General features: G+C 36.2%; 1 protein-coding gene across 3 annotated transcripts in view; it reads right to left on the reverse strand.

The window, feature by feature from the left end:
• Positions 1-2: 2 nt before the first annotated feature.
• The window catches only part of LOC126912517 (mitochondrial uncoupling protein 4-like), a 31,929-nt gene continuing 18,094 nt past the window's right edge, over positions 3-13,837 (reverse strand). For all 3 annotated transcript variants that reach the window (XM_050705010.1, XM_050705012.1, XM_050705011.1), the window contains exons 2-7: positions 12,612-12,769; positions 11,045-11,121; positions 7,860-8,055; positions 6,453-6,629; positions 5,039-5,261; positions 3-2,599 (exon numbers count right to left, since the gene is read on the reverse strand). In XM_050705010.1, the coding sequence (XP_050560967.1) occupies positions 2,425-2,599; positions 5,039-5,261; positions 6,453-6,629; positions 7,860-8,055; positions 11,045-11,121; positions 12,612-12,714 (951 nt within the window). In that variant the 5' untranslated portion in view covers positions 12,715-12,769 and the 3' untranslated portion in view covers positions 3-2,424. The remainder of the gene's footprint in view (positions 2,600-5,038; positions 5,262-6,452; positions 6,630-7,859; positions 8,056-11,044; positions 11,122-12,611; positions 12,770-13,837) is intronic.

A 13,837-nucleotide genomic window follows, 5' to 3' on the forward strand; every position in this document is an offset into this window, starting at 1 on the left:
GGTCAACAGTTTATAATAATTTATTTTATAAATAATAACATCACAATTTGTAACAATTACCATTTAACATTACTATAAAGCTACATCTAGAACACTAACAGTAAGTTGCGGGCACACTGCAGCACATACAGGATTCAAGAGAGATCATCATTTCTGTACAATTATCAACACCCTGTATTCTTACCATACTATTCATAAATAACAATAAACTCCTATAATAGCATGCTTTGGAGTATAAAGGATTTATATCTAAAAGGTTTAGCAGAATAAGCTATATAAAATAGGTAGAAGCATTATTTATGAATAATATTGTTAGGTTATAAAAGTAAGGTGATTTAAAATGTATGTACTGCAGTATCTCCGCATTATTGCAGTAATGATTACATTGTGGCTTTACATCAATCACAGTACTCATTTGTTTGAAGTATGATTCGCTTAATATTATACATGCATATTAAAGTGGGATGCGTTAATAGATTCCTACCAAAAAAAATGTTTGATTCAACAAAATATTATAACATTTCAAAAATGATCACATAATATTAATTCACAATCGGGACTGCTATATTTTTGCACACTAGATGGCACTAGTGTGACCCTTTTGTTATTCGTCCAATAGAGAATTTGCTACTGTTACACTATTGGACGTTCAATATTTGACAGCTGTAATGATTGGACAAAAAACTCGTGATCATGCTACATTTGCGCATTCTGGTGAGCAAAATTATGGTAGCCCTTATTGATTTGATATTTAGAAAAAATAATATGGAATTTAACGTGTTGGGAAGACCCCAATCAGAGACCACACTGCCAAAAAGCGAGTTGGACGAGTGCATATAGTTTCACTACTTTTCATTGCATCAGTGTCACTGGTGTAGTTCATACCAAGTGAAATTTCGCTGCCAGTGTGGTCTACATTAAACGCACACTGTCGTCTGTATTAACTTATTATTCATTTTACTTAAGATAAGACCAGTTTCACAAGTTCTTAAAAATATAACTGATAGTTAATATAGTTTTGCATTGATTTACTTATTGCATTCTCAGGATATTACCTATATAACTAGAAAACTGTGATACCGGCCGCAAGAATTGGCTAAAATCAACATAAAAATAAAATGTGATTTATGTTCGATCTTTTTTGTACCTTAAGTGAGAAATATTTAGGATTATTCTTGTTTATCCTGCGACATTTATACTTATATAGTTATAGCACCTTTGGCAGCAATAAATACATTATCTTGTGGGATTATAATACGCAATAGTGTATTACAATTTACAATGTACCTATTTGTGCAAGCTTCGATGATCTATGGCCTTGAAAATCATGATATTGTGCAAAAAGCATTTCCTAAAAATAAAAAATGTAACAAAAATAAATTCTTGCTAGTAACAACATAGGCTATATCTATCTACATCTTTCAAACTTAAAAAATATTTGTTTCTCTTTTTAGAAGCCAGATTCTACAGCAATTTTATCTCACTAATGACCCTTACAGACAAAACAAAATATACCTACCTACACAAGTTTAATGCACTTAATCAAGGTAAGATGAGTGTATCGGAGTGGTCTCGAAATATTTCAATTATTATTTCAATTAGGCATTATAAACAAGAGCTTTTCTCCATTATTTTTTTATGAGTAAATCGTGATTTTTAGTTAATTTCAAAACCATATTATAAACTTCGAGTAAGAAACATTCTTATGTTTCTAATTTGTCTTTAACTGTTTTTTGTATGCTTTGTTTTATCTTAATATTCCAACTTGTACATGTAAAGTTGTATTAAACCGTCTTTAAATTATTTGGTACAATATTTATTGTTCTAAAACACAGGTAACTAGGTTGCTAGCTAAGAACTAGCACCACGACCATACCCAAGACTTAATAAGCTAATAATTCAGGAACTGAGGTATGAACGTAGCCAGAATTGGAAGTAGTAGTAGACATTAAGTACATATTAAGTACTTTGTCAGATGATTTTGTCTTACAATCAGCAACAGAAATGAAATGGTAAACAGTAAGTTAACATGCAATTACAGATGTAAAATAAGTGTGTTGCTAACAACGTAGGAATTATTTACATCTTTACAGTATTTTTTTTTCTTTTTAATAGACTTAAAAATAATAGTGGTTTTCAGTTTGGCCTGTATGTGTCTATGTTTGTGCGCGATTATCTCGCGTTTAGATGAACCGCTTTTGATGAGGTTTTAGCATAGTATTTTACAAACATGGGAGAAGGTTTTAGGTATACTACTTGCTTTAAACTTATGAAAGCAGTTCCATTAAAAAAAGGTTTTTTACCTGTTGTCTTTTTTAGTTTTTGCAGGATGCAGAGCAACAGCTACATAGCCCTATTACTGTGTAGTAAAATAATTAAAATTTTTAATTCCAAACCTGGCTACGTCTTCAAATCATAATAGAACTAAAACGTATGTCCTCCTATAGCTAGCATGATGTTCTCGAAGGCTATCCAGTTGATGAGCGCCCAGGGTCCCAGCCTCATCCAGAGTGGCAGGAAACCTTTGTACATGGACAATATGCCTTCATTCTTCACGGACTGCTGCAGACAATCTATCATACCTCGGTACGACAAGCCCCTGGAAATTGAGAAATCTATCGTGAGTATATGTCATGCCTTTTTAATTGAAGGGATAAGTTAAAATGTTACAACTAGGGTATCGTCATCATATCAACCACAAGATAGACATAGGCCTCTAATGGCCTTAATAACTTCTCCAGATAAAACTGTAGGGAGTGATCCGTATTCAGCGGAAACCTGTGACATTAAATAGATCGTCTTTCTGTCTTACTGATGTCCTACGATGCAGTTGCAGATACGTGGCCTCCATTTCAGAATTTTTCTGCCCCTATGTCAAAGCAATTTTCCACCTACACTATGCCAGTTATACGATTTCCGAGTAGATGTCAGTAATGATCGGTGCGTTATTGCCTTATTTTTGGCATAATTCCAGATTTTGTACTACCTACTACTGAAATCTTAGAACATCGTTACACTCAACTTGCCAGTCTCGGTAATCGAAACTACGGTAGCCGCGCGACTCACGACTATTCGACCAATGAAACCAACGCAACTAATATGTGGAATACTAACAATGCAATGGTTATCTTAATAGTGTGAACTTACTCTGTAGCTAACTAGTAATCAAGTCTCTTGAACAATCCTAATTAAACTGATTAAGTAGCATTAAGTGCAATCATAGCACTAACGCTATCTTTGTCGCTAATATAAAAACTAATGATAGTCTCATTATTAACCTGATTACTTAAATTCATGGGAAAACTCCCACCGAAATCACTAAAAAAATAAAAAAAATGTAGTGCATCGTTAGCCTAAAATAAACGCAACCGAAAATACGAATGCAACACAGACGTATGCGTGTCCAAAAATAGAACAGTCGAGTTTGATTGGCGCGTTCGGTTCAATAGTCTAAAATCATTCGAGCGTGCACCGCGTCCTGCGACTCGCGAGTGCGACTTTGACCCCGTTCCTGTGACCTCGACCGCGTACCTACGCTCACAACCTATTCACATCACCGTGATATAAATAGCTAGCCAAAACAACCATTCGGAATTTCAGTATAGTAGCAAAATTATCGGTGTTACGAGGAAATAAACAGCAATGTTTGTATGTCAGCTGTTTTGGTGATATTCGTACACACAATGTTAGAAGTTTAATGGAATATTTTAAGGACATTGCGTAATATTTCCGTGGTTCTATCACACGACTGTTATTTAATATTTACCTCTACAGATAACAAGAACAATCCATTTTCGGGAAATGTTTGGTTTTTATATCGCAACCTTATTTTTATCTATGAGGCAATGACATTCAGCATATGATAATAAACGCCTACAAATATGGCTTAACATGTGGGCGTAGTTAATGTTTTGCAAATAAGAATACGGAGACTTTTTGCCAACAACTCAAGGGGAAACAGTCGCACAAAAAGTTGTAAGCAGTAGAAACAAATGTTACTACTGTGTAAAATAATTATGTCTACAACGACTAAAGTGACTGTTTAGCACATTATTCAGTAAACACGGAGCTAAATATAAAAACAATGTACACTTTTGATGATCCATAATTCATAAAGAATGTTAATAAATATGAATAATGCAATTCCATATATTCATAAAACGGACTTTCAACGATGATATCTTATGACTCAATTGTGTAGACAACGTTGACGCATAACTGAACTTTAGACTCTGTAATAATATAATTTATCAAGCGGCAAAGTATTTTAAGGTTACATTAATACAATGTTCTTAAACATACTTAACTAAGATTAGGTTTAGTGACACAGAGTTGCTCATAACTATATTATTAGTATGTGCATCAAACTGTTCATTTAAAACCCAAATTAAGAATGTTCAAATCCTTACTAATAATAGAATAATCTTTTGAGACAAATAATTCCTCTAGCAACATCATTTAATGTTGTTTTAAAGAGTGGAACAGCAGAGTAGCTACCCCGTTATGAAGTATTGATTGCTTTTTACGAAGCCCTGCGTCCCTCACCCCATGTTTTGGCGAGGCAGTCGGGATCAAAGCCAAACTGTGAGTGACGGTCCCTAAATTGGTTTTAATGAAACCTAACGATTGTCTAGCCAGTCACTGACTAATTGTTTCGATTCGTATACATAGATAGATGTTTTGTTTTTATGCACATGTCCGTAATCTGTCGAATAATACTAATGTAGGTACCTTCTTTTTAGTATTTTCGGTAACAAAACTGTTTTATAACTGTTTAAAAAATAATGTTTGTGTTGTACATAATGATAAAACAATGCTATTGTTCTTGAAGCTTAACTTTTCGTTATTTTTGTGGTGGTGTGTGGTCCATGTGAGAACTGTTCAAGTTTTCACGACTTTTAAGCATATTAAACTTACTTTACGTTTTAAGTTACGAGTAGAGGTGAATATACTTTCATATTATTCATGATAGCTTTATCTGATTTAAGGGTCTAAACATCAACTTGTCTTAGGAACTAGAAACAAGAGAATTAGTTACCTTCCATCAGGTCCAACGGGTTGGTTCATAAGTCTGGTCTTAAGTACATCGGCAGGCGTGCCAAGTACAGCAGCCACGAAGCCAGCAGTGAATGCAGCTGCACCGTGAACGAGTGCATTGTCCGCCATACCGAATTCACGCATCAGGAACTGTTTGGTGTAATCGTACGCTGCTAAGTCACCCATGTTGACGAGGGCAGCGCGTTGCACGTTGGGAACAGCTCCTAAAGTACCATTTATTAGGTCATTAGTCCAAATAATAAGGATTTTTATTTTGCCCTCCCACCCAAAAAATATTACAGACATTGAAATATTTGTTTTATTTATTTTTTTACGTTTGATGGGTCGATGTTCGGCCGCTATCTCAGAATATTATTTTATATTACTATTGAGTATATTCTTGCAAACGTTGCTATTATTTAGCACAATTTTATTATTGCTTTCGATATTCGTGCAAAAACAAATATGAAGTCCATCAAAATACCTAATAGATACCTAAACAAATCTATTACTTTTTTTATTGAACGGGCACCGTTCCAATTTCAGATTATGACGAGGGATTTTGTAGGAAAAACGAGAAATCGATGCGTTAGCTGGAATCTAAGTTGTACGACTGTTTTCAGTACCCTTAGTATGAGTTTGCTTTACGTCAAACGAAAACGAAACGAGGACGCATTTGATTGCTTTGATTGGTCGCAAATTAACCAACCAATCAGAGCGCCAAATATCCTGTCGTTTCGATTTCATTAAACGTAAAACAAACTCGTACTAAACCCTCAAACCTATTGAAATAGTTGTATCGTTACTTTATTCGGTTGAAAATGTTGAATTGATTATTGTGCTAGTAGCTATGGTGGCCTTATCATTAATTGTGTTTACAACCAAACTATTATGTTCGAAGCCATTATCTCGCTACTAAATAGTTTATGTTTCTAATAACTTTTATGATAATATCCTTTACTTATAAACGATAATGTATGCTGCTTTCATGTTCTTGTTTAATGGAATTAAGTATTAAGAACCGAGATTTTGGTCAATATCTAAGATGCCAATCACCCACAAAATTGGTAATGCACTTGCAACTTCTTTGGTGTTGCGAACATCCAAGGGTTGCACTAATTGCTAACCATCAGATGATACCTATGTTCTGAGTCTGCTTCTTTACTTTCCATACCCGTAAAAAAATGGAAATTTTTGTACATTAATGGAGAAACGCTCTACTAGTTTCGAGTCACAGAGGGACTCTTTATCATGAGCAGCATGCGCAGACGCGGCGATGTCACGCAGCCTACTTGTTTCTTTTTTTATTAATTTAGTAAGTATTTGAGACATCGTTATAATAAAAAATACAGAAATTTTCATCATTTTGTTGCCTAAAACTTAAAACACATACATAAACAAACAATGTAACATACCTCTCCAAAAACCCCTAAGTCCAGCTTCTTTATACAGCATCTTGTAACAATCCCTGCAATTGGAGAACCGTTTGGGCTTGCCCTGCAAGACCCGGCGGCCTTCAGCTTGCATCTGCACTTTCACGAGGTCTGTGGGAGACGCAATCAGCTGCGCCAACGCTCCCGCCGCTAACCCACCTGCCGAACTTCGTGATAATTACGTTTTGTTGTTGCATGTGTCTGTTTATATCTTGGATGAGTTTGTGTTATTTTTAAATTAAAATTTATTGTGAGAATTTAGAGTATTCATATCTCTAGTATGATTTAGTGACAGTCTATGTACAGTTGTTTAATATGTGGCTTAAACAGTACCTGAGATTTAGAAAAGCTACGCTTAATGCGTTTTATACGTGTAGGTATGTCCTAAAATTCAGTGTTGCGTTTTTTAACCCGTAATGAACGATTTTTAAGCTTGGTTTGTTTAAGATATTGATACTAATAAATTTTGATATATATTTTAATGTACCTACACTAATCATGTAATATAATCTAACCACTAAAAACTATTATAACATATACAGGGTGGAAACGGAACCGTCCCGAAAAACATCAATTTTAATTGTTTTTGCAACATCAGCCTTCAGCCGTTGATTTCAACTATTATTACTTAAAATAAACATTTAATTCCTCAATTTTTGGATAATAAGACTCGTGTTTACCATCACCTAGGTATTTGCGGCGTTTTGGAGCGTTCCGTTAACAACCTGTCCTGTAGGTATCTAAATAAATAATACTTGAAGAAATGACCAAAATATCACCACCAATTACATATTAAAAATCTCTCCAGAGAAACTGTATAGCCGGTTGCATTATAGAATTTCTCAGTTATCAGATATCCTATCTGAACAGACAGTCTAATTATTACAAGTCTACTACTGAGCCCCTTTATGTCGATACAAGGCCGTTGTGCAAAGCCACGGATGGCAACGTTAATGAAAGCGGATCGGCTTAGTCGAACGTAATACGATGAGAACTAAGACTTTCCAATGAATATTCTATTTCTTGAATAAGAAGATTATAACGACGGTTTTATTAATATTCAGCCTTTAAGCTTTGTTATTAAAAGTTCAGTTTTAATTGATTAGTTTGTATAGGTAAACGTTATTTCACTTTATATACCTTTCTTTTTGACCTGTGGGACATATTAAAGGGATGATGACGGGGCATGAAAATTAAAAATCTATTTAATCCGTCAGTTAAGTAATGAAGAAATATTAGACACGTTTTTTTATTTCATCGTATAATAAGAAAATTTGATTTTTATGTGTGATACTTAGATAATTTGAAGATCAAGTCTACGAACATTGTTTAATATGCCTTATATTTGCTACCACGTGACAACTAAAACAAAACATACAATTCTCTCACCCACGGAAGCGATTCCAAGTGAAACTTTTCCGTTTTCATCTTTGAAGTGGTTTCTGAACTGTTCGTAGAAGATGAGTCGGCAGCCTGAGTAGATGGCGTGGCGTTGGAACATTGGCATCAGGCCGGTCCAGAGCTTCGTAACGCCTTCCTGCTTCGCTATACCCACCGCTGTTTTGATCATGCCATGGTTCTCCAACTGTTGAGGAGAAAATTATATTAGAAGAGTATATACAATGTGTAATAAAAAGGGGGTATACATATCAATTGCACGGTTTCTAGATAACATAACAAACGATACGGGAAGGGTTTTTTAAACGCATATTTTCATGGTACCAAGTTATGAATTTTTCAAATCGCGCCGCCGCGGGAATCAAAATTGGGTAGACAGGTACTAGGCGATCAGATTGACAGAAGAAATGTTCCGTAGTATTCGCGAGTGATCCCTGTAGTGTTGTGACATGTTTGTATGAATAGAAATCAAGAACCATGCGATATCAAGTATTTTGGTACAATTTTTTTTAAACGTATTTTAAGCTGAAACTTCGTGTAGAGATTCTATTCAACCTGTATTCATCAGCGCTTCTTGATGTATATGGGTATTTTGTTACACGCTGTATAAGTTGTATTATTTATTTAGTAAAAAATATATAGAAATGTATTTAAGTTCTATAAGTGTGGGAGAGTACTTCGGTAAGAATGGGCCAGCTCGGGCCAGCTCAATCGGAGTGATACCACTGTCTCACAGAAAACTTACGTGAAACAACGCTAGAGTTGTGTTTCGTTGCGTGAGTGAAGTTACCGGAGGGCCAATTACCCCCTTTCCAATCTTCCCAATCCCCGATTCCCCAACAACCCTTAAATTCCTATACCCAAAAAGTTGGCAACGCACTTGTAACTCTTCTGGTGTTTCAAGTGTCCTTGGGTGGCGGCGATTGCTTACCATCAGATAATCCGTCTGAGCGTAAACCGGCTTATACCATTAAAAAAATGTAAGTGCTAAAACTTAACAAACATGAACCTATGTATTACCAATTGTCACAAGAATTCAGAAGTTTGATTATTTAGTCTAGGTACCTTTAACTGTTATTAGTGCAATAGAGTAATCAAATATTTATCTATTAGTATTTATTGCCCTACATCAGACATGTAGCTACCTATTAAAAGTTTTATAATAGGTTCAAACTGCGTACACGTCTAACAAACTCGTTAAAACTAAAATCGATAGCGAGAACGCGGGAGCCTCATGTTCAGACTTTCAATAACTTAGAACTAAACTAAGCCTAAGTGTGAATCTAAACTAAAGTACAAAGTACGTACATTGTCATGTCTTTCAAATACGTGTAAATAGGAAATTCGAAGGAATGTAGGAAATCAATACTTGATTTGTATGTAGCTACTCAGTCTTGCGTTGCAGAATAAATATCATATTCCATTAGCCAAGTTGGCAATGTAGGGATTGCCCGCTAAGCCACAGGCTATACGGGTCCCCAAAGGGCAAAGGCCCTGATTTGCGACCATATCGAGGTGGACTAGTAGGTACCTATAGATATCGAGTTCTGTAAGTAGGTTGTCGAGCATTAAAATCCCAATCCCAGCTCGTGTCATTATTTCCTTTTGAACAGTTTCAATACTAGACTTCTTAATAGCCCAATAAGCTACGCGTGAATACAAATATTATTCATCATAGCCTTGTAGACAAAGCTCCTAGACAAACTACCTACGTTCCTATACCTAATTACACATGCACCCATAGCACGAACACCCTTCATGCGGGAACATGATGTTTCGAATGAGGATTAATGCCCCGTGTAGGGGTGAAACATGTGTAGTGGTTGGTGTCGAGGTATACACCTACCTACATTAATATGTGCTTATGGGAATGGCGGGTGAACAGTGTATGCATACTTATTATTGAGCAACTCCATGTTTCAGTTAATTGTGACGTAACCAAAGTGTTTTAATTTAAGTGCTTATATTTTAAAGTGTGTTTAAGTGTTTGTCTATTCTTCCTTTCCTGTCGTAATAGAACGTTTATAAGAATGTTTTTTTTTTGTCTGAAGTCTAGGCTGGCGATGTGATGTGAAATAATTTTATAAATAAAACACTAGCAAAACTCGACAAACCCCGTTTCGCCACCAAAGGTTTTTCCCGTTTTCCTGATTTTCTCTTGAATATTTCCCAAATTTTCCTACAAATGCAAAACCGTGGAAATCGTTTTGTTCGTTCTGGAGTTATAGCGTCAGGAAGGAAAACCCGGCTTATTTTTATATAATAGACTAACAACGTTACTATGTATTTTACAAATTAGGTACAACATTATCGTAAAACAAATTTCAAAAGGTATATTTAAAAGTCGATGGTCGCGTTCTAATCGGCCTTTGCTAATCTAATAGGCATGGATTTTCCGTCCGTTTTCTACTTAATCCACTTCACTTCAGGATTATGACGTCATTGTATTATATGAGAGCCTATTGACTTTGGCTTAAGTTCATTAGTAAAGTGCTTCATTTTATGGTTGACTAGCAAATCTGCTAACAGCTTTTAGAAATGGCAAGTTTTACTTAATTTAGTTACCTATAGGTAAGTGTATAAGGTCTAAGGGGACACTTTAAATGTATATCGGTTTTGCTAAGTAAATAAATTGAATAAATCCCATGTGGATAAGACAGAATACAGTACTTAATAAAATCGGAACCCCTGTCGACTGAATCACACATTTGCAACGTGTGCTTATGAGTGTTTATTAATTTATTGGCTACAGGTGAAGCAGAATTTTGTACACGTTATTGTATCCACGCATTCATCACATCAACAGCCTGTAAGTGGCCACTGCTGACCAAAGGCCTCTTTTCACACGGAGCGGGTTTGAGCGTTAATCACCACGCTTGCTCAATGCGGGTTGGCGATTTCATACTTATAATTAGAAATTATAAGCCCAGGTTTCCTCACGATGTTTTCCTTCACCGTTTGTCAGTGGTGACTAAATATCTTAGAAAGTATATATAACTTAAAAAGTCGGTGTGTAGGTTTCGAACCCTCACCCTCATTTGTGAGAAGCGGGCGTCTTAAACCTCCGGGCCTCCGGGCCATCATACCATTGGTTAAAACCGTTCTAGAATACGAAAATACGCCAATAGTCATTTCAAATGTGATAAATTCAAACATTTTTTTTTTGCAAATCTTACCTTGTATCCATGTTTGGCGGCAGCTACTTCTGACTGGATCTGTAGTCTTGTCTTCGTCAAATCGAATGGATACGTTGCTGTAAAGAAAAAAACATTTTTATTGCCTGAAGGAAATGCAAAATTATATACCTATCATGGTAATCACCATTAAACTAGAAAGGAAAGTAATTATTTAAATAATTTCTGCCCTTGAAATGGTCGCATGGCCATCAAATCAGAATAACAAAGCATTCCGTTTTAATTAATTTATTTACTCGTCGACATTTCCTGGATTATTAATTTACATTCAATTGCAATTCCGTGGAATTGAATTTATTAGAATAATAATTAATAACATAGCAGTGACTCATTCGTTTATTTTTTATAGCCGTATTAGATTTGAACCTTACAGGTTAGTATTAAAGTGTAAAGCAGTGTAAAATGCGAAACTTATTTTAAAGTTCTGACGTATGAGTGTCTTTAGCGATATTTAACAGGGTACCAGGTCCTTAAAAAGGGTTCCTAAGTTTTCGAGTGAAAGACCAGCTAGTGTACATACCATCAGCCTATAAGAGGGCACCGGGTCTAAATAGACCAACTTTGGAGACTGTACAACGCCTCCATAGGATATCTACCTATGTGATGTGTACATACAGATTTCTAGTTTACCTACGTCTAGATATAAGTATACGTTCATGTATTTTATAGCAGTGTTTATCAAATAAAACCAAAGAAAACATTTCCATTAATTTTTTTTCGTCGTCCACGATATTAATAATTTTAAACCCTTTCATTAACCGGCACTAGAAAATACAGTCACGCTTTCGAATTCAAGAGGCTTTACTGATTAAAAGCATTATCAGTAGAGCATTAGTACCACTTGAAGCACTCTTTAGAAGGTATAAACTCAATGTAAAAAGCTTTTGAATTTCAACGACATGAAACACCAAGGGTTACGTCGTTATTCGGGAGTATTGAGCGTAAAGGGCGTTGCTAGGATTGAAGTTCAACTGTGCATGGGAATCCTTGTGATGTTTCGGAAGGGATGAAATAAGGGTCTGTTTATACCGGATGCCAGTATCCGGGTTTTAATTCCGTTTATCGTGCTGTGGCCATCGTTTGAATTAGAAATGAAGTGAGTGGTTGAGTTAGCGTAATAAGTTGGTTAACAATCTTCAGTTAACTTCTATTAGGTATTTATAAGTTTGTCTGTTTCTCAAAGTTAATTTTGCTGAATAACTATTACCTGGTAATTTACAGATTTGTTATGCTAATCATCATCGCAGTTTGACATTGGACATTTACTGTAGAAAAACGATTTGTGTTTTCTTTATGTTCTACTCTTTGTCTTTATTTTGAAGTCCAAAGTCGACAAGAATATTGACAACAATTACGGCTGCTCATATGAGTCTCTAGTAATAGTTTCAAACTATGCATAGCTTGAAACTATTCGAGTTCCTCGTCAATCAGTTACGTTAGTAACCCGATAACATAATAATTAATAAGAATATTGACATTCAGTTTCTTTTCTCCGTGTATATTCTATATGTCGATCAATAACATACCAAACTATGATAATCATGTTTACCTGCTTCAGCGGCCCAAGACCCGAGAACAGCGACTCCATACCGCGCGCCCACGGAATCCGTCAGCGAGTGGACGGGGTGGTCGGCGTTGCGTAGCACTGGCATTGTTGATGGTTGATTGGTTCTCACCGCACTTTGTCACCGGGTCTGCTCATAATACCTGCAGAACAAAAGACTAATTAGCTTTTAATAATAGTAACAATAATTTTCATCGATCTGTCTCTCCCTCTCTTTAAGCGCGAAGCTTAAGATGGATCGCGATAGAGGACTTTGACACCCTTAAACATGACACAAGGTACACCAACCAAGTAAAACAAAAGCCTCAGGTACCGTACGGTTTTGGTTGTGGAGTTCAATTTTGGATATGGATATATTTGTGGTTCATATGTGGTATAAAACAAATTTTTTAATCTAGTATTTGGGAAAATAGCGTATAATACAATGTCCTAAGTTTGTAAATCCGTTTCTAATACTTTCCTTTACCTATACCTACTTAGTGCTTATTTTTATAATGCACAGTCAAGTTCATTGCACTTTTGAAAGCTGTGGACCTGATGATACCTAACTCACAGCTAGTTAAGTAGCTATTCAGCTTTTTTATAGTCTGTGGTAAAAAATGGCGCGTTCCAGATGTACGCCATCTGCTATTTAGTTACATATTGTGCGCCTAAAGCACTATAACATGTGAATATGCGCGTCCTGTGGCTTGATTAATGAGAGTATTAGACGTCGTAATATAGACTGTAATTGAGTAATAAAATGTCTAGCGTATATAATGCTTACGAAAGGTGAATCTCTTCTGTTTCATTACTTAAACTAAATCCAAAAGTTTTCTCAAAGATAAATGCGTAATGTTGTTACGAGTTTCTAACCCTCTTTTTTTTTTTTTGATGGTGGAAAATCATCCAATGACTTCTCTCGCTCTTGGGCGAGGCGAGAGGGAGTGTCAGACTCTTACTGACTAAAAACCAGCCCGTTCCTACTCCTGCCCGTCGAGCCGGAGCCCCGGTAAACCCGCTAGGTAGTCCGCAGCTCCGGATTAGACATCAGCCCTACTGGGCCCCATCTGTGGTGGTCTGATGGCTCTTTGAGGCGCGCGCAGAACGCGACGCGCCGCACGCACGGGTCTGGTTCTGGTCGGGCGGCGAGCTACCCTTGCTCACCGTCCGCAGACCCGCACTTACGGTGGCCGGAGATCGTCGCGCGATCCCCGACGCCCGGAGTGTCT

This window comes from Spodoptera frugiperda, chromosome 26 (assembly GCF_023101765.2).
Source record: "Spodoptera frugiperda isolate SF20-4 chromosome 26, AGI-APGP_CSIRO_Sfru_2.0, whole genome shotgun sequence".
Classification (NCBI taxonomy): domain Eukaryota; kingdom Metazoa; phylum Arthropoda; class Insecta; order Lepidoptera; family Noctuidae; genus Spodoptera; species Spodoptera frugiperda.